Here is a 27,336-nt window from a genome sequence, read left to right as displayed (position 1 = left end):
TTCATTAGAATGCATTGTTTTATTAATCAAGAAAGATCAGAAAAAGCTGGAGGTACAGCAGGTGAATAGATGACACTGAACCAACACATTGTCAAAAATTGTTCAACAATCCAACTATAGCTGGTTACCTTGTTCTGCCAGTGTAAAGGAGCCTCAGATGTGGATATGGATCCCTGAAGAGCTTTGATCTCATCAAGAAGTAGCTAAGAGGAGATTCTGAACTTGTCCCAGTCACAGCAATGGAGGCCAAGCAAGAATATTAGCACTTGCAAGTCTTGCAACAGTAAGTAAGCACCAGACTCATTGACCAGAGCCTCATTGTGCTACTTATCAGCCATAACCACAAAAAGACTTTCTCTGGCTTACAGAACTGTAATCTCCTATTTTCTGATTCACAGAGCCTGTATCAGACTGAAGGAAGCAGAACGTTAACCAGAGCAGTGCAAGAACTGGACAGCCTCAGCTTTAAGAACCTATGGGTGCTACGTTCCTCCTGACTCATTCAGTTTCTCCAAGGATATTCCCCTTGGGCTGTTCCAGGGAAACAATCTACTATTTCATGACCAGTTAGGTTTCAAGAAGACTTCAAACTAAGAGATTACTTTTTGCAAACTTTCTCTATTTCTCTATCCATCAGACAAAATTTATGAAATCAAACTTCCTTGATACTCTCAAGGTAACTTCCAAGGTCTCCTCTTCAGAGAGGAAACGAGCTTTACCGTTCTTGCTGTCTACATGGTAGGGGAGGTGCAGCAGCAGCTTCCTGTAAAAGAGGATACAGTGAATTTCAGTGTCTCAGACTGGGTGAGCAATTGAGATGGCATTGCAAGTTACTCTTGCAATTTGCCAGTCAGTATACCAAGGCATGTTCTTTCAGTATATCTTGTTCTCATGACAGGTTGTGGGGTTCCTACAATACCAGGTGCACTGCTATACAGGCCCTGAAATATTTCCAACGCTATTCCTTTCTTTTGGCTGTGGCTATGACAACGGTTTCCAATGATGGATTGTGAGCTCTCTCCACTGTTCTTGCTTTTGCACAGTGCTGCATTTTAAATGCAGAGGAAGGAGGAGCTGCACTGATAATGCTCTCCTGGTGGTAAAAATCTGAATAATGCCTAAAGCCTGAAAGTGTCTTCAGGAGTCTGTCTTCTCTAGTAAAAACAAAGAAGTGGTACAGCCTGATTACAGATTCTGGCCAGTACAGTTTCACAAAGGGTTTGTCTACACTGCAAAGCACAGTTCAGGTATGAGAATGAACTTACAGTTATAAAGTTGCTGGGATTTTAACCTACATTGAAGATTAATTCAGTGATCCCCCACCTGAGGCTCAGGCACATAATACACAAAAAAAGGCTGGACCTTGGGCTCAGGAACTATTCTACAGTCCCTTGCTATGTTAGACATACAGCTTTTCCTGGAATGGCTGACAAGCCTTCCAGTTTATCTCCTCACGAGGATGTCTCAAGTCTGGACCCATTCAACTCTTCTCACTGACAACAGTTCAAACTTATTTGCTCATGCAAAACCCGGACTCTTTCCCCTCTCATCCCAGGCTTATATATTAACAATATAAATGATGGGCCAGTCTTGGACCTCCACTCTATTCACAGTGCAAACAGAACCAAGGACACTTTAGAATCAACAGATCTGCCCAGCCAAACACTATAAAGCCTAACAAGACAACATGGTAGCATAGATGGTGGTCACTTTAAATTGGCAATTAAGTCATGCTGATTCTTTTTCAGACCTTTTCAGCTGTCTCGTAGGAGCCATGGCTGAAAGAGGTACAGTCAAAACACCTTTGCACCACACCTACTGAAGGCAGCCATTTGCTGTAATTTGGAGAAGTTGTTAAAATCAGCTTGGCTTAGAATCAGTCCCAGGACTACAGAGTTGGAAACAATTCCTTTGAGGCATCCTACACATCTATGAGAGTATGGAGTTTTTCAGTATGTAGAACTTCAAACCTTGTTTGTTTCTTTCATATAGAGAAGACTTGTACTTATATTTGTGAAAGCAGCACTGGCTCAGGCTGTACCCAAGCAACCATTAGATTTATGGCAAACTTTTTATTTGCTAGGCTTGTGACTAGAGACAGCTGGATACTAAGAAGATAATGGCAGATCTGAGTCACCAAAAAGATAGAATTGCAAAAGAAAAAGGATGCTGAAGTTTTCCTACATCTGCAGTATTACATTAAGCTACCTCTTTTACTACCTATAGGTTCTGCAAGTCATTAGCTGAACAATTATTCCTCCTGATTTTCCAGTTTCAGAGCTAGCACTTCCAAATATTCTTCCACTCCTGTTGCATCTTTGGGTTGAGTCAAAGCAGTGGGTAACCAACTCAGCCTGGTTTTGTCTATGAGAAAGGTGGCTTTTCTATAGTTAGTCCACTAGGGACAGAACTTATTTGGGCCTTAATCCATGTCCTGCACCTTGAATTTATTTGCAGAAAGCTATTCATATATGATCTTCCCACAACCCATTCAATGCAACAAGTCAGCCCAGAGAGGATTAAGCTTTCTTATGAAAGCACTCTATTGTGAAGAAGGACTTAAAGCAAAACAGACAAGGGAATTATCTGGAAATCTCAGGCAGGGTAATTGCACACTGTGGGAAAAATGGAGGAAGACTGAGAAGTCTGAGAGTACATCAGTCAGTTGATTATCTTTGTAGGTTTGAAATAGCCCTATTAAAAAAAGAACTCAAAGGAAATCTCTTCAGGGAAAACTTGCAACATTTTCATCCCTGCATCCATGCCTGGATATGTCCACAATTTGTCTTTCAACTTCTGAAAATGTATCTGCACATCTTGGACCGTCTTCAGTTATATATTTGTACAAATCAGTATTTAGAAAGCAAACTTGCAAGAAGTCCTTCAGGACCGTGGGCAGTTTTTTGCCGGACATTTTGGGCCCTTGAAGCCTTGCTGCTTAAGTAGCCAAAATCTGTCTTAAAGCTATTTTTGCTAGAACAGTATCACAGATTTAAAGTTAGCACACTATAAACCTATGGAAGGACTATGGTTGTTTTAGTCCATATCCATTTTTCATGTGCAATTAATAATCCAATCTTCATCTTTAGTTTTGCTTTCCACACAGCATTCATTTGAAGGCTTGGTTAAACCTCCTTTCAACCAAGATATTAACTGTACTTCTATCAATTGTGTTTCACTTACTTTTTGGGAGTTCGAAGGTCAAGAACCTTGTCCTGGATATCTAATGTGATGTCTGAGTACTTTGTCTCTGGTAGCTTGATTTTAATCTGAAATGATGGGTAAAGGTAAAGCTGTGGTTAGATATGTAGCCCTACAAGCCATAAAAGATCTCATCTTCATGAATATTTTGATGCTAGTGTCAAAGAGCAACATTCCAAATAGGTAATTTGTATCAGAGAAAATATGATAGTGAAAACCATTGCTTTCAATAGCTTAGTGATGTGTATTGATATCCTATTTTCTTCAAAATCCTGAGCTAATAATGTACTTGACATGTATTCTACATTCACCAAAACCCCCTGGCTTTGTGTATTCCAAGGACAGCTTTTTTCTAATACAAAAACTGCACAGCAGTTCTACCTGTCCTGAAGTTCAGAAAGCAGGGAAGTCTTTCATCGTATAATAATGGGACAGGATCTGATACCTGCAACTTTAAAGACTGTCAGTATTGTAGCATTATGCTAACTTGTATACCTTGTAATAAATGCAGGCAGATGAAAACTATCTCCTTCCCAGCCCCTCTCCCCTCCAAAGCTGTGTCCAAGATGAAACTTCATCTTAGAGCTACTTTCTATTTTCCCCAAGTCTGTATGTGGCATATGCATTTGCACAGATTCTCCTGGGTACACTAGGACCTTGAGAAGACATACATGAGTTCCTCAGGTTAGCAAGTGTAAATATTATCTACAAATGCTTGAAGAACTACAAGAAAATCCTACAGGAGGCCAAAGGCAGCAATACAGCTTGGTGTTTACATCCTGTCCCTCAAGAAGGTGGCAAGATTGAAAAAGGCAGAGAAAGGGCACAAAGAAGGGATGGGAGATACAGGTTCAGCTCACCACTACATCTTCACAGCAGGCTGTGGAGGGGTCTTTCCTGCTCATCCCAAAGAAGACATCCTCTGTTCCCACACACTGTTTGAATAAAATCTGATACCTGAGAAAGAGAAATAGTTGCCTAATAATACTGGAGAAGGGGCAAGAGACTAAAGGAGATGGTATTTCTCAGGGGACCGTAAATATCGTCATCGCATGGTCTCTCCTCCTTTTCAAGGCTTCAACCCATCTGCACTGGGTTTCTGTTCAGAGCCATGACTCAGTTAGCTAGAAGACAGGTGAAGATCATTCACTCCACCTTCCAAGGCACTCACTTTGCTGCCTCCACTAACCAGCCTTTGCAGGATCAGGAAATGTATCCTAACTGAATATGATACTTATCAACTAGTTAAATACCACAAACTCTTGGGAAACAGATTTCAAAAGGATGCTGTTGCAATTATATGTGTTCTGTTCTGTCTTTCAACATATTCTTGCAGCCTGAGCATAACAGTCTTTTGTCAGATTGTAATTGTTTTGCATTTGGCCAACATTTATTTTCTACCCCTCCACATCTACAAAATGTAGAATCACGTACTCCCTTACTCTTGATACTTAATGAGTGAGGAAATACAAACGAAATTTGTATTTAGAACATACGTTACTCCTACTAAATTGAGCAAAATAAGTGGAGTGAGTCACTTCTCTAAGCTGTTGGAAAGAGTGTATGGAAAGTCTTTTTCACATCTCCAGTGTTCATATGCATATGTAATAATTCCTAAGTCAATGAGAAATCTGTCTAATAGCTCTGGATGCACCTCTCTAGCCATCTGTTTTCCTTTTGGGCCATTTTCCTTGATTCAATTTGATGAACTATTACCAAGACTTATACTCTCTTTTCATCTGTGCAACACAGGTCATAATTGCTTGAGACTAGAAAAGCACCACATTTTACCCAGCAGGGAGAGGAAGGGTCAAAAAATGGCATGAGAAAAGCTTCTGTTGTGCCCACAATACAAAGAGAGCATGTTCTATACCTCACAGGCGATGGTTTCAAGAACAAGTGTACAACTGTATGTGAGGCTATAGGTGAATGTCAAATTCAGAAAGGCTGACTCTAAGTTCAGGTGAATCTCAGTCCTGTGTTTAGATCAGGAAATTGAACACCTCATGGCACGACTTACGCGTGGAGAAAAATGAGGATTCTGGACTACAAACTAGCATACAATGTGCAGCTTCACGGGCTTCAGTCCATGTGCTCCAGCACTCCAGGATATGGCATCAGAACACAATGATTAGAAATGCAAAGGCTGCTTTGTGGATTGACCCTGAAGGCTTTCTGACTTCTGCAAACTACAACTAACATGCCTGATTGCATCTATTTCAAGAACGTTTTTGTTATTGTTTTTCTATGAGCAAGGGAAAAGACTCTGGTTTTAGGCTGTTCCTTGACAATGTAAGATTGCATGACAAAACCTAAAAGTTCAGAACTGCCTGCATATAGCCTTTCTTCTTGTAGCACTATTTGTCTCTAAAGACCTTAATTCTTTGAAATGCAAATATAAGTTGGAGTACTTTATGAATTTATGAGCATGAAAAACGAATGCATCTCGGTTGCAGCAGGAAAAGACAGGTATTTCACACAAATGGCATATTTGAAAGCTAGTAAATCATTTGGCTGGCCTAATTCCTTTCCTAATCCCACTTTATACAAGTACCTGACACTGCAAGTAATCTTACGATGGGAAAAACCAACTCTACGTTTCTGTTATGAGATCAGAAGGTTTCCAAGGGAGAGGTTAAAATCACTCCTCTGGTGTTCCTTTAGATGCAACACCAATATCCCTCCTTTCTCCTTCCATGACACAAGCTTTTCAGATGGCTGTTTCACTCAAATGCAGTAGATGCTGTTTAACTCATATTTCCATTAATGCTATGTAAAGCTGTGCTGGTTTTGGCTGGGGTAGACTTAATTTTCTTCACAGTAGCTAGTATGGGGCTACATTTTGGATTTGTGCTGAGAACAGTGTTGATAATTCAGGGATGTTTTAGTTATTGCTGAGCAGTGCTTACACAGAGTCAAGGCCTTTTCCACTTCTCACCCCACCCCACCAGTAAGTAGGCTGGGGGTGCACAAGAAGTTGGGAGGGGACACAGCTGGGACAGCTGACCCCAACTGACCAAAGGGATATTCCATACCATATGACATCATGCTCAGCATATAAAGCTGGGGGAAGAAGGAGGGGACATTCAGAGTTACAGCATTTTGTCTTCCCAAGTAACCATTACTTGTAGTGGAGCCATGATTTCCTGTAGATGGCTGAACACCTGCCTGCCAATGGGAAATGGGGAATGAATTTGTTGTTTTGCTTTGCTTGCACGTGTGGCTTTTTCTTTACTTATTGGACTGTCTTTATCTCAACCCACAAGTTTCCTCACTTTTACCCTTCTGATTCTCTCCCCCATCCCGCTGTGAAGGAGTAAGCAAGCAGCTGTGTGGGGCTTAGTGGCCAGCTTGGGTTAAACCACAACAAAAGCCCATGCAGACAGTCTCAGCTCACTTACTCTGGCTGTTCTCTAGGGTCCCAGGTATCATCAAATTCAGATCCTTCTGGGACCTCCTCTGCACTCCAAATAGTTTTCCTGTTTTCAGATTTCACTTGAAAAGTACCTGTAAGTGATGAGAAAAATCACATTGTCATATTTTGGAATGTATCTGTTCCTCTAGGTTTGTTGAAAACTTAGATTTTTTCTAGGCTTTAGAAAAATCTTTGTATTAAAAGTATTCTAGTTAATGATTACAGTCTCCTTCACCTCAGTATCTTATGAATGAGAATTTGCAGAGGGAGGATGTTTTCTTTTCCCTTAAATCTCCTTTACCAAAACTCTATGTCAAGGAAATCCCCCTTTCAGGCATAAAAAAATCTAGCACTTCAAAATGGATAAAGTGTAGAAGTATGAAATATTAATCTTCTCCAAGCCCCCTGACATGAGATTTTTAAGTGAGCAGAGTCATTTACAAAAGGACCTCCTCCTCACACAGAAATCCAGTTCTTCCCATTAATTATTGAGCACAGCCCAGATAATGTACTGAAGACACATGAAAGTTCACGGGCAGAATACTATGGTTTATTCCTGTCCTACATGGAAAAAATATATTTTCTAGTAAGGTGGTAAAGCTGTAACTTGAAGGTTGTTATAGTAGAATCTCTGGCTATTGTTGGAATCCCAAGCAAAAATACTCTATTTGTTATATTTGCCACAGTTCCTTTCCTGCTACAGTCATCCTGGTCCTTGTTGATCTTTCTTATGACTCATAACTAAGCTGCCCAATAATGTGACAGCATTAGCTCCAGGAAGAACTTTACATCGACTTTGCCAAGACTAAACTTGTCTTCCTTTCTTTCCTGAGTACAATCCAAGGTGTTGACACAAATTTAGGAACCTTCAAGATATCTGTTCTCATTGTCTGAAAGTCTGCCTTTTTATACAATGCCAGAACACCTGGAGTCAGATGAAGCATGTAACTGTCCGTGGTTTCCAGGCAAAGAACTATGTGCAGGAAGGAGAATAACTGAAAAACATCTCTCGGTCAGTTGAGGGCAGCACTGAACAAAGCTTCTATTTTCTCCCATGTGTGGTCTAAATGTGAAACTTTTGGGGGGAATATGGTATGACTGTGTTTCACGGTACATGTTATAGCTCTTCTTCCTTATAGGCATAGGCTCAGTTCTATGCAGTTTACTCCACGAAGATACTTTCAGGTGAGTACTTAGAAGCCCATCTTCCTTGTTTGCTCTAAGTGAGCATTAACAATTCCATGAGCGTACTTATACAGAGCTTTTTGCTGCTCAGTTATGATGCCCCTTAGCCCATGACCAGGCTGTGCTCTGTACTCTGTTTATCATCACCACTTGAGGCTGCTGTGCTCTGGAGTTACCCTTTCTGCTTCTCTTTGTATATTTCACAGTTAAGCTTTCAGGAAACAAAGAATTTTACAGTGGAATTGTAAAAATGTAGTGCTATTTCCATCTCAAAGGTCAGTGACCACTCTCTTATTGAAGCAAACCCTATCAGTAGTAACTTACTACAGCTGTTATAGTCTGCTAACATGGGACTGAATGCTAAAACATACAAACACTCCTTACCAGTGGCCTCTTTCTTTACTGGTCCAATACTACCAGGAGTCATGGTGCTAACAGAACAGTGTGGCTGCAAAAAAGGTAAATGGAAATTCAATCAATTTTCATAGAGCCCAGCTCAGTAACAACAATAATGTTAATAAATATGTTATCTGAGGTCAAGCAAATCCCTGCTAGAATCCTAAAAATATTATCCTACAATTTCATGACCAAACCACTGAACATTCTCTCTTCTTCACTCTCCCCCAGCAGAAAGTGTCTTCAACACACTGGGTTTAAGTAGAACTCCCAGAAGCACAGTATTACAGACAGATGTGCTTTTTGAGTATTAGTTTCCATGGTATTTTGGCAAAATTTCCATGCTTTGCCTGCCATGAAAATATTGCAGGAAACCAAAGGTGCTACATGAAAACCCCATCACAGCATTTGGATTCCTTTTGACAGTAGAGATCATATGAGGCAACAACATTTTCCTCTAATTATGAAACAATTTAGTGCTAATAGGCCAATGTGAGGCATTTCTCTATACATGAAGATTCCTTGGTTTGATAAAAGTGCCTCATATGCACAGAACATTAAATTAAATCAAAATAAAGATTTCAATTTACCCAGATTGACTCAGACTTAATTGACATCCCTTGTGGCAATTTTCCATTTCTGTCTCTGAAGTGTCATTCATTTTATTAATAAGATGTAAACAAATTTTTTTAAAATCAGGCTGTTTACTGCAAAGATGGAGACAAATAATGCTAGTTTTAAAAGGCAGGCATTAAACAGCTGAAGGGTAGAGTGTGAAGGACCACATCTACCACCTACTGAAAAGAAATTTCAAGGGATATGCACCCCTTTTATCCAAAATATTATTGCTATTGCCACTAGTAGAGCACAACTGCTGGGTCAGACAGCTGTCTCTTTGTTGAGGAGTGACTTGGAGGAATGCTGAGGCATTTGCCATTTTTGTTATCCATGTCATAACTTTTGACTTGTTCAAAATCCTGAGAGACTTGGCAAAGTTTTGAGCCTTCATGGAGGCCTTCTACGTTGTGATTGTTGGCACCTGTGGCCCTCCTGGGATATTTCTCCCCAGCACACATGCATGCCTACATAAAAGCAGCAGTTGCATATTGCAGGAACAATGTACGTTTTCCAAGAGCTATGATTTTCATCTACTCCTGAGAGGAATTGATATAGAAGAATTGAAAGATATTTCTCATTAATCATTCAGATCATTCACCTTAGAATGATTACTCACCGCTCCCTATTCTACAATCACCAACATATCTATTGTACTTCAGTGATCAATTATCTCTACAGTTCTTCAACGGCTGACACACAAAATTAGTACACTCAGTCGCCTGTGGATATTTTAGTCTTTACTCAGAAATTGAGCAGCAACTTTTCTCCCTTTATATGAAGTATTTAGCTGTAATTGCCTTCATCTCTGGCGGACTTCAGGGAAAAGTAGGGGGAAGTCTAAAGTATCTAAAGCTCTTTCAACTACATGTTCTCATTTCCTTCAGGCTGAAAAATTAAATCTCCCTCCCATTTTGTGGTCACAATCTCTTCTTGTTTTCCTGGGGCATCTTCCTTATTCTCTCCCTCAAGAGCTTGTTACCCTAAAAGTATCTTCTAGCTGTTTCAGTCAGTCCAAAACCTTCTAAGGTTTTTCATTCTCTTTTTACTCACTCTGGGAAAAGACAGATTTGCTTCTCCTCAGTTAACAAGGTTAGGCTATGGTACAACATGTAAAAGAAACAGCATTTCTTATGACAGACTCACCACATGTTCATCATCATCATCATCTTCTTGAGCATCATGAAGTAGTTTGGCAAGCAACTGCAGAGAAGAGCCTGAAAAAACACTGTCCATATCAATACCCACTGCTCACCTATGCAGAAAAGACAAGTGAGAGGTGAAGAAAGAACAAAATGTGTTCTGTACTGTCTGTAAAGAACAATTTTCCTACTGTGTGTTCTGGAAGGGTAAATTTTAGCCGACCTCTTACATGCATGATGTTAAAACATATATAATGGAATATAATCAACCTTTGCTCTCTGTGATCAGATTATAGACTCTTTTGCTCCACAGGCATTAGTTGCAATCACAGCTCAAGCCTTACAGTGACTATTAGCTCTCCCTGCACCCCATGTCAACATGGATTTGCAGCTACTGCCAGGGCAAGGGCAGTAGGACGCCTTGGCTCAGGCCTGGCGCTGAGAAGCCAGGCAGAAGTGTTCGCAGAGGTTCTCTGCCCGCCGGCCCTGCTCCAGGCAGGCTTAGGACAGCCCCAGCTCCAGGCCCCAGCCGCGGGCGAATGGAAACGCGGTGTCGGGGAAACCCGCCCTCACCACGGCGCCGTTTTGAGGCTGCACAGCGGCTCCCGACCCCGCGCGGCAGGGGCGCCGGGGCAGCCCACCCTCCCACAGCCGCCCCAGGCCCGGCCCGGGGCGGCCGGGTCTCCAGCGGCAGCGAGCAGCCGCTCTGGCCCGCCCGGACGCCCCGGTGCCGCCGCCGGCCGCGTCCCCCGTCACTACGGCAACGGGCAGCCCGAACGCCCCCCGCTCCGCCCGCCTCCTGTAGCCTCGCGAGCCAATCCGGCCGGCCCGCCCACGAGCGGCGGCGGGACTAGCCAATAGCTGCTGAGGGCGGGAAGGCTCGGCCGGTGGTTGGGGGGCGGCGGAGAGGGGCGGGCGCGGAGCGGCGGCAACGTGCGTCATCGCTGCGCGCGCGCGCGCGGCGCTTGGCGGCTGGGGGCGGGCGCGGCCGCCGGTGGCGGTGCGCCGAGCGGGTCGGCGGGTCGGCTGTCCGGCGGAGGCGGGGGGCTGCGGGAGCCGGGCCGCCGCGCCGCCGCCGTCCCCGCCCGGGCCCGGGTCTCCTGACGGTGGCCGTCCCTCTTCCCGCAAGGCCGCCGCCGCCGCCATGAACCAGTTCAGCTTCGGGTCGGGCGCGGCGGGAGGCGGCTTCACTCTGGGCACGCCGAAGACGGCCGCCACCACGGCCACGACCGGCTTCTCCTTCTCCACGCCCGCCGCCTCGGGGGGCTTCAGCTTCGGGAGCGCGGCCCAGGCGCCTGCCGGCAGCCAGCCCGCCGGGCTCTTCTCCTTCAGCAGGCCGGGCGCTGCCGCGCAGCCGGCCAGCTTCAGCTTCGGGACGCCGGCCACGGCCACCGCGACTCCGGCAGCAAACGTGTTCCCGCTGGGGTGAGAGGCCCGGGGGTCGGCCGGAGCCGGGGTGGGCGCGTTGGCTTTGCTGAGCGGCCCCGGCCGCGGGGGAGCGCGAGTGGGTGATGCCCTCCTCGTTGCTTTGGAGGTGCTGTGCAAGCAATTCTCAAGGGAGCGAACCTGTTGCTCCTGTGCCTTAGAGCTCCCGCTGTGCCGTAGCACATCCGGAAAAGCGTTTGGCGAGACCTGGTCCTTGTCGATGCCGACTTTTTCAGACGGGCATTAAGACGGGCGAGGTGTTCCACGCTGCGCTCCGTAACTGGGGTACCGATGCTTGCGTGAAGCGACGATAAGATTTTGCGTCCGAGCGCGAGATGTCGTGTCCTTTCTGATCCGAATCCGGAGCGCTCGGCCTGTTTCTTCAGCCAGGCGGGACCGTTTTGTCCTTAGGAAAGGCCGTAAGCTTTGAGGTGATTCGTCAGAACTGCTGTTGTGTAAGAGGCTTGCCAGATGGGAGCAGTGGGAAGGGAGCTCAAGTGGGGACTAGCAATAAAAGTTGAAAAAAATAGTCTTGTGTAGGGGGGGTGAAAAGGGTGCTTGGGAGCTGAGAGAATAAGCAACTCCGCTTACACTGCCAAAATGTCTTCTGGTGCCTGGATGGGTGGAGGGTAGTTAAGGTAGTCAGTATGAAGAGACTTAACAGAGGATCGCAGGTGCCAGGAGCTGCAATACAGTCTTCATCAACATTGAAACGTAAGCCTGGTCAAGTGCATGCCGTTTTGCGAGGTGGTTTCTGCTGTCAGCAAATGGCCTGTAAGAAACTTGACTGGATGTACATGTCAAAGAGATTGGCTTCTTTTCTTTTCTTTTCACTTTTCTTTCCTTCTCTAGGGCAAATGCACCAAAGTTAAACTTTGGAGGCAGCACTGCAACTCAGGCTACTGGAATCACAGGGGGCTTTGGATTTGGTAGCTCTGCACCAACCAGCGTGCCCTCAAGTCAAGCAGCAGCCCCTTCTGGCTTTGTGTTTGGATCTGCTGGCACCACCGCCACCACCACCGCCGCCACCACCGCTCAGTCTGGGACGACCGGAGGGTTTACTTTTTCCAGTGGTACCACAACTCAGGCTGGGACAGCCAGCTTCAACGTTGGCACCGCAGCTCCGCAAGCAGCGCCCACAGGGTTGACCTTTGGAACAGCACCTGCAGCTGCTGCCACCACTGCTGCCACCTTAGGAGCTGCAACCCAGTCAACAACCCCCTTCAGCCTTGGGGGGCAGTCCTCAGGTGAGTGCCTGGGCTTGAAATGGCAGCTGTAGTCAGGAAGCCTGTTGTCACCGAGAGCAGCTGGGGATGGTGTGGAGGTTCTGCAGCCTCCTGCTTCTGGTGGTGTGAAATGAAGCGAGTGGCCGGAATCAGTGGTTCTTCTGATATGCCCATCCAGCGTCTTCAGTGACGAGTAACGATTGCTATTTAGCCTTTGGGTTTGGAGAGTGAGGCTGAAATAATTTTGCCAGTGTGTGTGGAAGCGCCAGCTGCATTTGAAGCGCTTTTAAAATGTTTTTGGTGGGTTTGCTGGTGCAGAGGGAAAGGGCTGGGAGCGGTGAGAGGGTGAGCCGCTGGATGTGCCCGTCCCGCTGTTCACCTCCCTGAGGGCAGGAACGTGCGCCCTCCCGCAGAGTCTGGCAAAAGCTCAGTTTGCAGCTTTTGATTTACTTGTTGGTGACAGTGCAGTCCTCGGAGGGAAGGTCATGAGCTCTGGGGTGAGGGTGATGTTCATCTGTGTTAGAATTGTTCTTGACAGTCTTTTTAGGTAATGAGCTTTGTTAGCTCTAGTTTGTTTCCTGGCTAACGCGGAGTACTTGTTACATTGAATGTTAATGTTTTTCTGATACTCTTACTGCTTCTAACTTGACTGTCGCTGTGATCAGCGGAAACTACAGCGTCTCTGTAGTAAAAGGTCCGTCTTTTCCTTTCACTTATGCTACTTGTTCCAGGTCTAACCTTTGGGTCATTGCCATCAACAGCAGCCACTAGTGCACCCACAGCAACGCTGACCGCTAGTACCAGCCAGGGACCCGCTCTGTCCTTTGGAACCAAACTTGGAGGTAGGAAGTGATTCTGGGAAATAATTACTCAAGACTTTATGAATCTGCTGTCCTTCTGGGAACGGTTTTCTAACCCGGAGTCTGGAAATGGGCTACAGGCGCTTGTTACTGTGAATTTGCAATGGCCTCAGTAATCTGTGACAGGTCATACAGCCGTTGAACTTGGTATCCTGTATTTTTTATTGCGTCCCACGTGCCAAATTCTGTTCTGTAGTTGTTGCTGGAGCGTAGTGGAAGGGAGCCGCAGGCTTAAAGGGTGCATTGGAAATTGGAAACGAGATAGAGCTGAGGGTGAATAAGAGGAGAAATAGTTTAAAATTCTTACATAAGCCCAATACACATCTGTAAAAAACCTGGTGTAGATGGGCAAATTTGTGTCCCATTCTCAGCATGATTCTTCTGAAGTGGGCGAGAGCTTGATGCAGTCTGGTTGTACAAGGTGGACGCTTTTTCTGTTTGTAGTACCATCCACAGCTGCTACAACTGCCTCTACCACCACAACCTCCATTCTTGGTTCAACGGGACCTACGTTGTTTGCGTCTATAGCGAGTTCTTCAGCACCGACGTCGTCTACCACCACGGGCCTCTCGCGTAAGACACAATATACAGCTTTTATCTGTTGTGGGGAATAAATGAGCAGCATGGTTGGTGCTGCCTGTCAGTAGTGGAGCTGCAGATGCTGGGGTGATATGGGAGAATTGAAAAGGCCAGCTCTTCTCGCTTCTCTTTGCCACCTTCCTTCTTTGTGATTTCTGGCAAACTGTCTTCGGTGGTGAGGCATGGAGGGTTTTGTTCAAACCAAAGCACTCTTTAGATTCAGACTGGGCAAGCAGCATGGGTCAGTGAATTTTTTGTTTCTCTGTCTGGGTAGCGTTGCCACAACTGAGCTTTCTAGTGATGTTTTAGCTGCTGTCTTCTCCAGACCCCAGTGCCTTGAGTCTGGTTGCATCTGCTTTTGACTCTTGCATTAGGTGTTGGCACTTCTTTGAGAACGGTGGTCTGTGACAGTGGAGATGCAGTGTGCTAAAAACAGGTATTCACACAGGTGTATGTTTCCAAGTTCCGCTGGTAATAACTGGCAAGTTTCCTCTTGCAAAACTATTTTCATGGCAGGAAATAGTGCCTGTTTTCCGATAGCTTTAAGGCAGTAGCCCAGGTTTGAAGATGGTCCTAACAGCTTTCTTTCTGAACCTGCAATGAGATGTTAACGCTTCAGTTTCCTTTGGTTATGGAGACTAGCTACAGTCAATGTTTACCAGAGCTAATGCAACTATTCCATAGGTAATGCTGTCTGACACCTACCTCTGAAAATTTAGGCAGCTGCTCCCAAGGACCTTCACAAGTTTTATGTTAAAGCCGCACTGGTTACTTTTAACTGATCAGCTGCAATTTGTAGATGCCACATATACCAGCTTAACAGCTTGTGTTTTTAGTAGCTCTACAACGCTTGCACTGCTACTCGAGTTCCAAAGCTGACCTTAACCTTCGTGTTACAGAATGCTTTTAAGCTAATGGGCATTCTCTGTTTATGAGGATGTCTGAAACCTTGTTCTTAGATGATGATAGGTGGGTTGTTTCCAGGCAACCGAGATGTGACCGGCATGTTTCCTGTAGTATGTGCAACTGTATTGCTTTAGCAAGCAGGCTCATGCAGAGATTGCATTTCCTGCCTGCCCGTGTCCAGTACCCGTTGCTTATTTTAGCATTTGATAGCAGTTAAATGTTAGATAATTCAAAGTAGGTAAAGAGAAGTGACAGTAGCTTGGCACCTGGGTTGATCAAGCTTCCTGGAAGAAGCGCAGAGCATTCTGGCTATTTTATAGCTTCAGCCTGCCTTTTTCAGTGTTGCGTCTGGGTGATCCTTCACCTGAGCAGTGATCCTGGTTAATACAAGTAAAGAGCAGGTGGAGATGGGTGAGCAGGCAGGGTAGAGCTTTTCAAAGGGGCAATGTATTTAATGGGTTAGGCAAGCTCTTAATGTTGTCTTTGGTTTACAGTTGGTGCCCCTTCCACTGGGACAGCCAGTCTTGGAACGCTTGGGTTTGGATTAAAAGCTCCTGGAACAACAGCTGCCGCAACAAGCACTGCCACTAGTAAGAACTAGATGCTGAAATAACACAGTATTTCTTTCTGCAATCCTTCTTTTCCATCTCCCCAAGTGCACAGTTACTTATGACTTCTGAGAGCCTGTCCACGGCGAAGGGACTTTGGGTGAAGGGAGGCCTGTAGGCTTTGATGTTCTAGTCTGGAGCAAGTAAAGTGAATAGCTTAGCTGCTCCTTCTCTAGCCTGCCTGTGTATGTGCAGAATTGCTCTAAGGAGTGAGGGCGAGGTGTGCCGATGGGGGAAGGGAGAGGCTAAAGACTTGCAGGGAGCATTAGGGAGAGATGTTCTATGTTTCAGTTCTGCCCCATTAATCTGTTTCTTCCATATCGTAAGTTTCAAAGTGTAGGATTTCATTAACTTTTCTCCAAAAACAAACAAAAAAAACCCAACAAAAAAAAGGTTTAGATGTGTACTGTATTTAAGTGGCAACCCTCCTGTGAAAACCTGCAGTGGAATTTGCTGCTGCACAGTGTTGGGATTCAGGGCTGAACATCCTTTTCCGGATGCAGTTATCGGTCAGTTTTCAGTGTAGTAACATGGATGCTGCTCAGCTCTCAAGGTCTTTCTAAAGCTTGTTTCTGGAGCGTCTGTGAAGAATTTGAGCTCAATGCCTTGAAGTGCTGTGTAAGTGGCTGCCAGTACCATGTGATAGATGCCCTTAGTTTTGTGAAAACATGGAAGTGGCATGTCCTGCAAAGACGCAGGAGAGGAACTGGGTGTGCTGGTAGTTATTAGGCCTAATCTTAAAACACAAGGAGACTGAGAGGGGTGTGTGGTCTAGGGCTGTGTTTCTTTGAACAATGCCCCGGTGAAGTGCAGGTGAAGTGTTTATTGGACTTGTTCTCGATTTGTTAGATAGCAGAAGTGTCCTCTTCTGTTGTGTGACTTGCATCTCTTCCTTCAGGCACTACTTCTGCTTCTGGCTTTGCTTTGAATCTTAAGCCATTAACTACGACTGGTGCGATTGGAGCTGTGACTTCTACAGCTGCCATAACCACAACCACCGCCACCAGGTGAGTGTTGTGTTATAACCAGCTATCTCCTGATTGGGGCAAGAGGCAGTATTAATGCTGGTATCTGGTGGAGGAAAGGGAAGTGAGTGTTGTCATGTTTATATTTTGGGTTTTGATCTTGTGTTCTGTACTGTCTCATGCTTCCTCTCAGTGCACCTCCAGTGATGACTTATGCCCAGCTGGAGAGTTTGATAAACAAGTGGAGTCTGGAACTGGAGGACCAAGAGAAACACTTTCTCCATCAAGCAACGCAAGTTAATGCCTGGGATCAGACGTTGATAGAGAATGGAGAGAAGGTAAGGTGACATGCAGTGTAACCTGATTTTGCTTGCTTAGATCCTTAAAGGCCTTCAGTGTTAGAGATGCAGCAAGCCATTTAGTGGGACTTTCTACTTGTAAAAAAAAAAATAGATGTGAGTTTTATCCGGATGCTTGTAAAAGACTCACTGTATGTCTGTTCTGGCCTTTAGGCATGGAAGCTTGGAAATGTGTTCTGTGAGTTTACACTGTTAACTACACAAGTTATCTAGGGTGGAGCTTTCAAAGCCAAACCTCCATTATTCAGTTTTTGGTTTGCAAATCTTTATGTAACTGTTTCTTGTTTCTAGGAGACATTTGTATGATGCTGGCTTTCTCAGTTCCATCACTCTTCTTTTATGAATTGAGTTTTGAATTTTCGTAGTATAATTAAGTGTCTTCTGTTTCCAGATTACTTCATTACACAGAGAAGTAGAGAAAGTGAAGCTTGATCAGAAGAGGTACGAAACTATGAACGCTTGAAATGATGCAAGAAAAGAAAGAAAATCTTCTTGGGTTGTGGTAGGCAGATGTAGAATGTATATAACCTCTAAGTTGAGTAGCTAACATTTTCTCTTTCCAGACTGGATCAGGAGCTAGACTTCATTCTGTCACAGCAGAAAGAGCTTGAAGACTTGTTGACCCCTCTGGAGGAGTCTGTGAAGGAACAGAGCGGGACTATCTACTTGCAGCATGCAGACGAAGAACGGGAGAGGACGTAAGACAAAGATCTGCTTGGAACATGTGATGAGCAGGCTAATGTGGTGATGATCAATCAGCAAGAAGTAGAGTTGGGATGCATGACAATATTGAACTCTCTATGGCCTTTTTCAAATATGTAATCCTGTTTTATGCACGGCAACTTAGATTTCACGCATTAGAAATAGGGGAATTGCGACGGGAAGCCCTTGAACGAGCATGAAAAGCTCTTTGGATGTTGTTCTAATCAGCTGTCTGGGAAAAGGTTACTAATTTTGGCATAATCTCTAAAAATCAGTGATTATTTAGCGATGGAAGTGATGAGAGCAGAATGCACTATGTGTGGCTCAGGCATCCTTGTAAGCCTTAAGCGTTGACTCTTAGCAGGGTAATTAAAAGAGTGTTTGTCTGGTTCAAGAAATGTGAATCTTGAAGAATCTGGGCTAGCTGGTTCCTTCAGTTCTGACAAAACCTTCCAGAAAGCCCTCCACACTATTGCTTGTCTGTCTCCATGTTATCTGTGAAGAAAGAGGTTAGGAGTTACTTCATCTGTGTGATAGAATGCCTCTCATGGTGCTGTTCCCACCTATCTGCCAGCCTTGGTTGAAAGGCGTGGAAGCTAATTCTGATTGCCCAAAGTTGGTGTGACTGGGAGCAGGGCTTCTGAAGTTTGCTTTAAATATTCTGACCTTGATTCCCATGCGTTTTGCAGCTATAAACTGGCTGAAAACATAGATGCTCAGTTGAAGCGTATGGCACAAGATCTGAAGGACATCACTGAGCACTTGAATACATCAAGAGGCCCAGCAGACACGAGTGACCCGGTAAATCCAAGCTTTATTCTGTTGTGTGTTGGTAAGAGACAAAGGATATTTAAACAGTTCTAACTCTTCATTTGTCCACTCGTGGATACTTCGCTGCCTGCAGTTTCAAGCTTGGAAGGGTATTTTGTTTTGTCCTTGGGTTGGTTCTCTTCTGGTAAAACTTAAGCCAGCCTGACTCATGTACTTACTCTGCAGTTCTCTTAATGGTTTTCAAAGTATCTCATTCTGGTATGAACTCTGGTTATTTGCTTGTTTTCTAATGGTAAAGAGAAGCAAAGCAACAGAGTTGCTGCACAGACTTCCAGTGTAAAGTGGCTGCTAAGTAAGTGAAGTTGTACGTATGAGAAATTTGAATGCGTGTTCCAAAGGCAGGGACAGGCCAGCTGTCTTTTACCGTGCTTAGTTTTTATGTAGTGTAACAAATGACTTGCTCCTTTTCTTTCTACTCAGCTTCAGCAGATCTGTAAAATTTTGAATGCGCACATGGATTCGTTGCAGTGGATTGACCAGAACTCAGGTGAGAGTCATCTTGCATCTTTTGGGGAGTGTAAACAGAAAGCATGCAGCATGTGTGCAAGTGTGTTTTGAACATAACTGAATTCCTGAAGGTCCCTGAGGAATCTTCTCCTCATCACTTTCATTGGTACAGTCCCTTCTGTGCTTGAATTCTCCTGATGTATATTAAAGGCCTCTGCTGAGAAGTAATTCTGGGCAACTGCTAATGTTTTACAAAAAAAAAGCAGTGCTTGAAATGCATCAGTGCAAAGCAGAGGACTTGAAAACCTTATGCTTTGTTCTATCAGACTAAGGTTAAATATTTCAACTTCTAAAATGTTGTGGAGTTTCCCTTTGGAATAGGAAAATTGGTGAGGGTGTATGTGTTTAATGTTATCATCCTGCCCGCCACAACAGGAAAGCCACATCCAGGTAAGCCTGAGCAGCATGCATTTATCTGCAGGCATGGTAACTCTGGAGTCATGGTGTGGAAATTTCACAGTAGCAGTAACTTGAGATGTAGTGCAGAGCAGCAGATGCACTCGACAGTGAAAACTTGATAGCGTAGTTACTGTTGTTTCTTGTGTTGGCTTTGTCCTTAACAAGTATACCATGGTGCCATACTGAAAACAAGCAGAAAAAAGGAACTTTTCTCGCAGGGAGTGCCTCCTTGTGAGGGATTCAAGAATTCTGCATTCCACAGGTTTTGATTTTAACTGATGTTAGCAGCCACACGGGGGCATGGCAGAATAAAGCAGTGCTGCTCTCACCAGCACCAAATTGCACTGTCTGGCTGCTGTGCTGTGAAAGTGCTTACACCTGGTGTACTTCTTGGGTGAAAGCAGGCATACTGCTATCCATGTTTAACTAGTATTATTGGCTTAGGTCAGGATTTAATTTGGCTTTTTCTTCCGGAACATAGGTGCTAACTTCCGCATTGCAAACATGCCTGTATTGGGAAATCTGGTGCAGCTCCTGTGGCATCAGAATTCTGACTTTACAGAATGTGTGTGAAAATAGCAACCTGTTTCCTTTAAATTTTCCTAGAAGGGAGACCCATTTTTTTCCTCTGTCATTCAGTACTGAAGAAATTGTCTTATCAGTTAATAACGATTCATTCTCTTTGCTGGGAAATGTACATCTAAAGAAACAGTTCCTCTTCAGTTCACCTTCAAACAAGAAAGAGGCAGTAAGCCCAAGAAATTGCAGTTTTTAAAAAAGGTTAATGTACCTCTCTTTCCGTGGGGTCCTTAGCAAGGAGAAGAATTCCTGTTACTACTGTGTACTTAAAAGTGGTACCGTTAAAAACCTGTGTCCTGGTTTCAGCTGGGTTAGAGTTAATTATCTTCCTAGTAGCTGGTATAGTGCTGTGGTTTTGAGCTAGGTATGAGAAGAATGTTGATAATACTGATGTTTTCAGTTGTTGCTAAGTAATGTTTAGTCTAAAGTCAAGAATTTTTCAGCTTCTGATGCCCAGCCAGCAAAAAGGCTGGAGGGGCACAAGAAGTTGGGAAGGGGACACAGCCAGGACAACTGACCCAAGCTGGCCAAAGGGATATTCCATACCATGTGATGTCATGTCAAGTATATAAACGGGAGGAGTGGGGCTGGGGCGGGATCGCCACTCATGGACTAACTGGGCGTCGATTGGTGGGTGGTGAGCAATTGCATTGTGCATCACTTGTATATTCCAATCCTTTTATTATTACTGTTGTCATTTTATTAGTGTTATCATTATCATTATTAGTTTCTTCTTTTCTGTTCCATTAAATTGTTCTTATCTCAACCCACGAGTTTTACTTCTTTTCCTGATTTTCTTCCCCGTCCTGCTGGGTAGTGGGAGGGGAATTGAGTGAGTGGCTGTGTGGTGCTTAGTTGCTGGCTGGGGTTAAACCATGACAGTCCATTTTGGCACCCAACCTGGGGCCCGAAGGGTTGAGATAATGACAAACCTGACCAGAGCTTGTTAAAACAAATTTGTTATGAGCATTCATTATATTGGTCTAATAGTCACTGGTCACTATGTTGATTTATGTGTTCTTAGAGTTGTTGCTCTTGTTTTTAAAGTTCTGTTACGTATCACCTCACTTGCTGTATGTAGTCCCGGTGCTGCTGCTTATCATCTGTGGGAGATGGATTAAGGTTTTTGCTTTGATGTATTGTGTAACACTGGTTTATGGTATGATAATGTTATCGGTTGTGGGATTAATCTGGTATTTGTACTCAGCATTGTCACCTCTATACTTTGGGAGCCACCTGTGGGAAACTATTAATAATTACACCATTTACCTTTCCTCCTTGGAGAGCCAATCTATGGGTGGGGTACCTTTCTTCCCTTTTCCCTTCTTCAGTCCAGTTAAAATGGCGTTTGAGAATTTTGAAAAATGCAGATACCCTTGGGATGTTGAGACCAGCACAGTCCTAGCCCTACTGTTAGGAATTAGCATGCTCCTGAATGTGGTTCAGCTCTTGTTTAAGGTTAAACAACTATTTAAGAAGATCACCCAGAGATCTGCCCTGAGGCTGGATAATTATGAGTGGCAGGGTGTGTGGGGTAGTATAGGCAAGTACTTAGAACAGTGGGCACCTTCAGTGTTTTGGAAATTCACTTCTAAACAAGTGCAGAATCTGGAAGAACTAGTGAAATATTTGGAAAAGGTATGCTGTCACCCTGGTAACTCCAGAGAGATACAAATCACTGCAAAGTGCTGGGGCCTGGCCTATGACTATAGAGCCCTGTTCAACACCACTCAGTACCCTCAAGGGGAAGAGAAGGTCTCTGGATCTAACAACAAGATGACAGGCACTGCGGCTACCCAAACCTCGGCAAGCGGTACTGCAACTGAACCAGCAGACCAACCCGCACCAGTATCAGTTGCCCCATACAGAAGAAGAAATAGACAAAAAAATCAGTTCGCCTAGCAAAGGATGAAGATGAGCCAGGGTCATCACGGGAACAGGAGGAAGAGGCAGAACCAGAGGTAATCACCTGATCTCTATCCTTGAGTGAGCTGCGGGATATGTGAAAAGATTTCGGCCGCTGTATGGGTGAGTGTATTATCACCTGGCTTCTCCGATGCTGGGACAATGGGGCTAATAGCTTGGAATTAGAAGGTAGGGAAGCCAAGCAGCTGGGATCGCTTGCCAGGGAAGGTGGCATTGACAAGGCAGTTGGAAAAGGGACACAAGTGATCAGCCTCTGGAGGCGACTCCTTTCAAGTGTGAAGGAAAGGTACCCCTTTAAGGAAGATGTTATATGTCAGTCAAGCAAGTGGACCACCATGGAAAGAGGTATCCAATATCTGAGGGAATTAGCTGTGCTAGAGACGATTCATTATGGCCTGGACAACCCACAATTATCCAAAGATCCAGACGAAGTCCCATGCACACAACCCATGTGGCGGAAGTTTGTATGCAGTGCACCATTGTCCTATGCCAACACACTGGCGGTAGTGACCTGGAAAGATGAAGTGGCTCGCCAACTCTGACAATACGAAGAAAATCTCTCCTCCCTACAAGCTTGCATTTTGGCTGTGGAGAAGCTGTCCCAGGATGTCCAGCAAATCAAAGAGGATATGTCCTACTTCCCACTTGGAAGGACTAATGTCTCAACTATTAGGAGTGAGCGTTCCTCTGCCCGAGAGACAGAATATAGAAGGTACACACCATGAGGTATCCTGTGGTTTTACTTATGTGATCATGGAGAGGACATGAGGAAATGGGATGGAAAACCTACCTTGGTCCTAAATGCATGGGTACATGAGTTGTGGGGAAAAAACACCACAAAAGGGGATTCTACCAGGAAAAATGCTGTTCCAGTTTCCAAACAGAGTAGAAGGGCTGATCTTATTTCTGATCCTCTTGAAGGGACTTCTGAGCCAATTTTATCAGAAGTGAGTACTGGATACTCTGACCAGAAGAGGGGCCCTGCCTCCAGACAGGTGGAGGAAAGGGATAACCGGGTCTACTGAACTGTGTAGATTTGATGGCCTGGCATGTTAGACCCACAGGAGTACAAGGCTCTAGCAGACACCGGTGCACAGTGTAGTCTAATGCCATCAAGTTACAAAGGGGTGGAACCCATCTGTATTTCTGGTGTCTCAGGGGGATCCCAAGAGTTAACTGTATTGGAAGCTGAAGTAAGCCTAACTAGAAATGAATGGCAGAAACACCCTGTTGTGACTGGTCCAGAGGCTCCATGCATCCTTGGCATAGACTGTCTCAGGAGAGGGTATTTTAAGGACCCAAAGGGGTGTCAATGGGCTTTTGGTATAGCTGCCTTGGAGACGGAGGGAATTGAACAGCTGTCTACCCTGCGTGGTCTCTCTCAAGACACTTTGATTGTGGGGTTGCTGAGGGTTGAAGAGCAATGAGTGCTAATTGCTACCACAACAGTGCACTGGCGGCAATATCGCACCAACCGAGACTCTGTGATTCCCATCTATAAGTTGATTTGTCAACTGGAAACCAAGGAGTCATCAGCAAAACTCGCTCACCCTTTAGTAGTCCCATATGGCCAGTGCTAAAGTCTAATGGGGAGTGGAGACTAACAGTAGACTATCATGGCCTGAATGAAGTTATGCCACCGCTGAGTGCTGCCGTTCCGGATATGCTAGAACTTCAGTATGAACTAGAGTCAAAGGCAGCCAAGTGGTATGCCACAACTGACATTGCTAATGTGTTTTTCTCAATCCCTCTGGCAGCAGAGTGCCGTCCACAATTTGCTTTTACTTGGAGGGTGTCCGGTATACCTGGAATCGATTGCCCCAGGGGTGGAAAGACAGCCCCACCATTTGCCATGGACTTATCCAGACTGCCCTGGAAAAAGGTGAAGCTCTGGAACACCTGCAATACATTGATGACATCATCGTATGGGGCAACATGGCAGAAGAAGTCTTTGAGAAAGGGAAGAAAATAATCCAAATCCTTCTGAAAGCCGTTTTTGCCATAAAAGAAAGTGAGGTCAAGAGACCTGCACAGGAGATCCAGTTTTTGGGAATAAAATGGCAAGATGGACGTTGTCAGATCCCAATGGATGTGATCAACAAAATAGCAGCTATGTCTCCACTGACTAATAAAAAGGAAAAACAGGCCTTCTTAGATGTCGTGGGTTTTTGGAGAATGCATATTCCAAATTACAGTCTGATTGTAAGCCCTCTCTATCAAGTGACCCAGAAGAAGAACAATTTTAAATGAGGCCCTGAGCAACAGCAAGCCAACTTTGAACAAATTAAGTGGGAGATTGTTCATGCAGTAGCCCTTGGGCCAGTCCGGGCAGGACAAGAGGTTAAAAATGTGCTCTGTACTGCAGCCAGAGAGAATGGCCCTATGTGGAGCCTCTGGCAGAAAGTACCTGGGAAAACCCAAGGCTGACCCCTGGGGTTTTGGAGTTGGGGATATCGAGGATCTGAGGCTCGCTATACTCCAACTGAAAAAGAGATATTGGCAGCATATTGAAGGAGTTCTAGCTGCGTCAGAAGTGGTTGGTACTGAAGCACAGCTCCTCTTAGCACCCCTAATAACAGATGATCTGTGTTGTGGCTGCAAGTGCTCTGCAACTCTTCTGTGCCATTGCACTGTCTTTTGTGTATTTACAATTAAAAGCTTGTTATGGCTGTGTGATATGGTGCAAGAAAATATGTATATACTTGTAACAGCTTGTGTGGTTCACCTGTAATTTGCATCATTTGATTACCATTAACCTTGTTAGAGAAGCGCAGTTCAGTGCAGGCATCCGGTGTTAGTCGCTCTGCAGTTCAGACCCTAGGTTATCTAAAGGAGAGAGTTGGGCATCGAATCTCATAAAAATAAATAATTTGAGTGGTACAGCAGCAGGATCAGCTCAAGCTGGGTACCTCTGGGGAGGGACCCTGTACAAAGAAATCCCTGGGCCATTATACTCTTACAGACTATGCACTTGCCCTTCATGCAACATCCACACCCCTTTCACGTGCCCTTTGGTCCAATAGTGATTCTGGCCTGAGATCTTCTGACTCCTTGGATTCCTTCGCTGTTGCCAGGCAGGCTGTTATCTTGTCTAGTTGCAGCTGCTGTTGACAGTTGTTCCCTCCTCATTGTCTGGCTCGTGCTGCCTCTGAAGGCCTTGTCTTGCTTGAATAGATAGAAATTCAGTACAAGTTCAGCAAATCTCGTGAAAGTTTGCAGCTTGCAGGCTAAGCCTTTGGCAAATCTAGCTACTCAAGCCAAGAAGGTGAACAGCGTAAGAAATCTCACATTACAAGTCTAAGTGATTCATTCTCTTTAACACTTACTTATTTAAGCTGAACAACTAATATTCTTAACAACCTATCCTGCCACAATTAAATAGACTTGCTGAACAAGGATGTGGGATGGTGCTGCTTCCACAAGTGAAAGGAGTGTTTGGACAGAGCCTTGTTCTGACCTTCTGCCTCTTCCTGAGAGAACCAGAAAGTCTTCGTTTCGTAGTGACAACTGAATTCTGAGTTGGGCGAGAGAGATCTGTGAGAAAGTGAAGCAGACTGCCATTTTATGCCATAATTATTTTTGCATGGTGAATTTTTGAAAAGTGACAAACTGAAGTGTGTTGCGTAGTGTGTTACTGAAAGATTCTGGGTTTGGCGTGCTGTACGAGATAAAACCTGACCTCGACTATCTATCTCCAAGCCACAGGCTGACATAACGTTGTAGCGCTGTTGAATAGCTTCTGATAAGCTTTCATGGAATGAAATTAGAAACTGCTTTAGCTTGTGCCAAGAGTTTTTGTGTATTGCGATGCCTGCTGCATTCAAAGGTGGTGATCAATCAGTGGCTTACGTATTTCCAAATCAGTGATCTGCAAATAACAGATGATGTGTGTTGTGGCTGCAAGTGCTCTGCAGCTCTTCTGTGCGATTGCACTGTCTTTTGTGTATTTACAGTTAAAAGCTTGTTATGGCTGTGTGATAATGCTGCAAGAAAATATGTATATACTTCTAACTGATTGTGTGGTTCACCTGTAGTGTGGGTAATTCAAAGCGAGTATAGCGGGGGGTGGGTAGGGGAAACTGGTTTATAGAGCCATTGCTTTCCCTCAAGCTGCAGACCAGTGGTTCCTGTTCAGGGAGGGTTTGCTCTGCACTCTGATGCAGTGCCCTGAAACTGCAACAAACTGGCATGGCAAACAGTGTCAACAATACGTCCCAGGATTCTTCCGATTCTGCCTGCCAGTCCCTGAATGCCTCAGAATACTTTTTAGACAATGTTCTTTCTTTGCCTTGGAGTGTTAGCAGTGCTTTGTGTTGGGTTTTCATCCTGCTTTGTGCGCTGTGAAATCTGAGTGACCGTCAAAGTTAAAATGTTTTTCTTTCTCCTTCTGCAGGCTGAACTGTGCAGGTTGTGTTTTAGGGTGATTGTAAGATTAACCCCTTGTGTCTCCCACAGCCGTGTTGCAGAGGAAGGTAGAAGAGGTGACAAAGGTTTGCGAGAGCCGCCGCAAGGAGCAAGAGCGCAGTTTTCGGATCACGTTTGATTGAATGACTCAAAGTTTAAAGGATTAACCTAAGATCTCCACAGAAAACGGAGGTTGTCGGGGACGTAGGTCTCAAATCATGACCTGGGTTTGTTTCTTTTCTTGCAATAAAATTTGTTGCTTGTTCCAAAGCAGTCTTTGCAGTGTCTGACCGGAATTCACCCGCTGCAGTCTGAGAGACTGCATGAAGTTTGCGCTGAAAGTATGTGTTGTGTGTGTCTCTGTTCTTCCTAACTGCATGCAGACTGGCGAGATACACAAATGCTGCCCTTGAGGGATTTAAGCAGTATGTGACTCCGCGGCTGTGCTCTCCAGTACTTGAATGTAACTGGACTGTGTTCAGTTGGGACTTCATAAGCTTGTACTCGGGTCCTTACAGAGGTGGTTTAATGAAGAGCTGTCCTCAGAAGGAGCTGCAGCAGCCGGAGAGACTCCAATTCCTCCTGTCACTAGCTGGAGTTTGTGTTTAAATTGGGTATGCTTCCACTTCTGAAAGTGGGCCTTGTTTTCTGTACTTTTGGCAAGAAACTGCTGTTGTGCTGGTACCTGTAAGGAGAATTTCTACGCAATTAAAAATTGGTAGATGTGCCAGTAGAAAAATGGTACTTGTGTGGTGATTTGGTGTAGCGCAGCTTGTGCAGTCGCAAGGGTGCAGGAAAGAACGAGGTCAGCGAGTCTGCTGCGAGGACTTTTTAAGAGGCAGAGTCCCATCGCTGCTTTTTGATCAAGTGTGATTACAACGCACGTTCCGATGCATCTTCACTAATGGAGGGAAGTGAATGATCACGTATGTCGCAGAACTGCCCTCATACTCGGTTCTTCTCTGCAGTTTATGCTTCCGTTCTGCAAAATGCTGAAGGGGTGCAAATAATGTGTAATGGGCTTTTGTTCATGTTTCCCTTTCTCTGCCTGCGCCTTAGCTGCCTTGTGTTCTATATCGTCCCCTGGAAGCGAGGGCGGCAGGGCT

General features: G+C 44.8%; 2 protein-coding genes across 5 annotated transcripts; one reads left to right on the top strand and one right to left on the bottom strand.

Moving 5' to 3' along the window:
* On the bottom strand, positions 1-11,804 carry DNAAF6 (dynein axonemal assembly factor 6). Of its 3 annotated transcripts, none has more exons than XM_069811189.1 (7): positions 11,521-11,804; positions 9,959-10,067; positions 8,186-8,249; positions 6,603-6,708; positions 4,062-4,158; positions 3,184-3,269; positions 1-763 (listed from the first exon to the last, which is right to left on the bottom strand). In XM_069811189.1, exons 2-7 carry the CDS (start codon positions 10,046-10,048, stop codon positions 634-636), a joined length of 573 nt encoding a protein of 190 aa, XP_069667290.1. In that variant the 5' UTR covers positions 10,049-10,067; positions 11,521-11,804; the 3' UTR covers positions 1-633. The 3 variants fall into 3 exon arrangements, with proteins under 3 accessions (XP_069667290.1, XP_069667289.1, XP_069667288.1); XM_069811188.1 differs by lacking the exon at positions 11,521-11,804 and adding an exon at positions 10,225-10,726; XM_069811187.1 differs by lacking the exon at positions 11,521-11,804 and adding an exon at positions 10,528-10,726.
* LOC104310629 (nuclear pore glycoprotein p62) lies at positions 10,910-26,500 on the top strand. 2 transcript variants are annotated; one of them, XM_069811184.1, is made up of 13 exons: positions 10,910-11,379; positions 12,232-12,626; positions 13,337-13,447; positions 13,910-14,038; positions 15,445-15,540; positions 16,457-16,565; positions 16,717-16,861; positions 17,274-17,323; positions 17,446-17,580; positions 18,274-18,385; positions 18,836-18,902; positions 19,244-19,312; positions 26,282-26,500. In XM_069811184.1, exons 1-13 carry the CDS (start codon positions 11,099-11,101, stop codon positions 26,371-26,373), a joined length of 1,791 nt encoding a protein of 596 aa, XP_069667285.1. In that variant the 5' UTR covers positions 10,910-11,098; the 3' UTR covers positions 26,374-26,500. The 2 variants fall into 2 exon arrangements, with proteins under 2 accessions (XP_069667285.1, XP_069667287.1); XM_069811186.1 differs by lacking the exon at positions 19,244-19,312 and having other exon boundaries at positions 10,911-11,379.
* Positions 26,501-27,336: the final 836 nt, after the last annotated feature.

This window comes from Haliaeetus albicilla, chromosome 23, assembly GCF_947461875.1.
Source record: "Haliaeetus albicilla chromosome 23, bHalAlb1.1, whole genome shotgun sequence".
Lineage (NCBI taxonomy): Eukaryota > Metazoa > Chordata > Aves > Accipitriformes > Accipitridae > Haliaeetus > Haliaeetus albicilla.
Note: the sequence above shows the minus strand (reverse complement) of the source record. Positions and strands in the feature narration are given on the sequence as shown.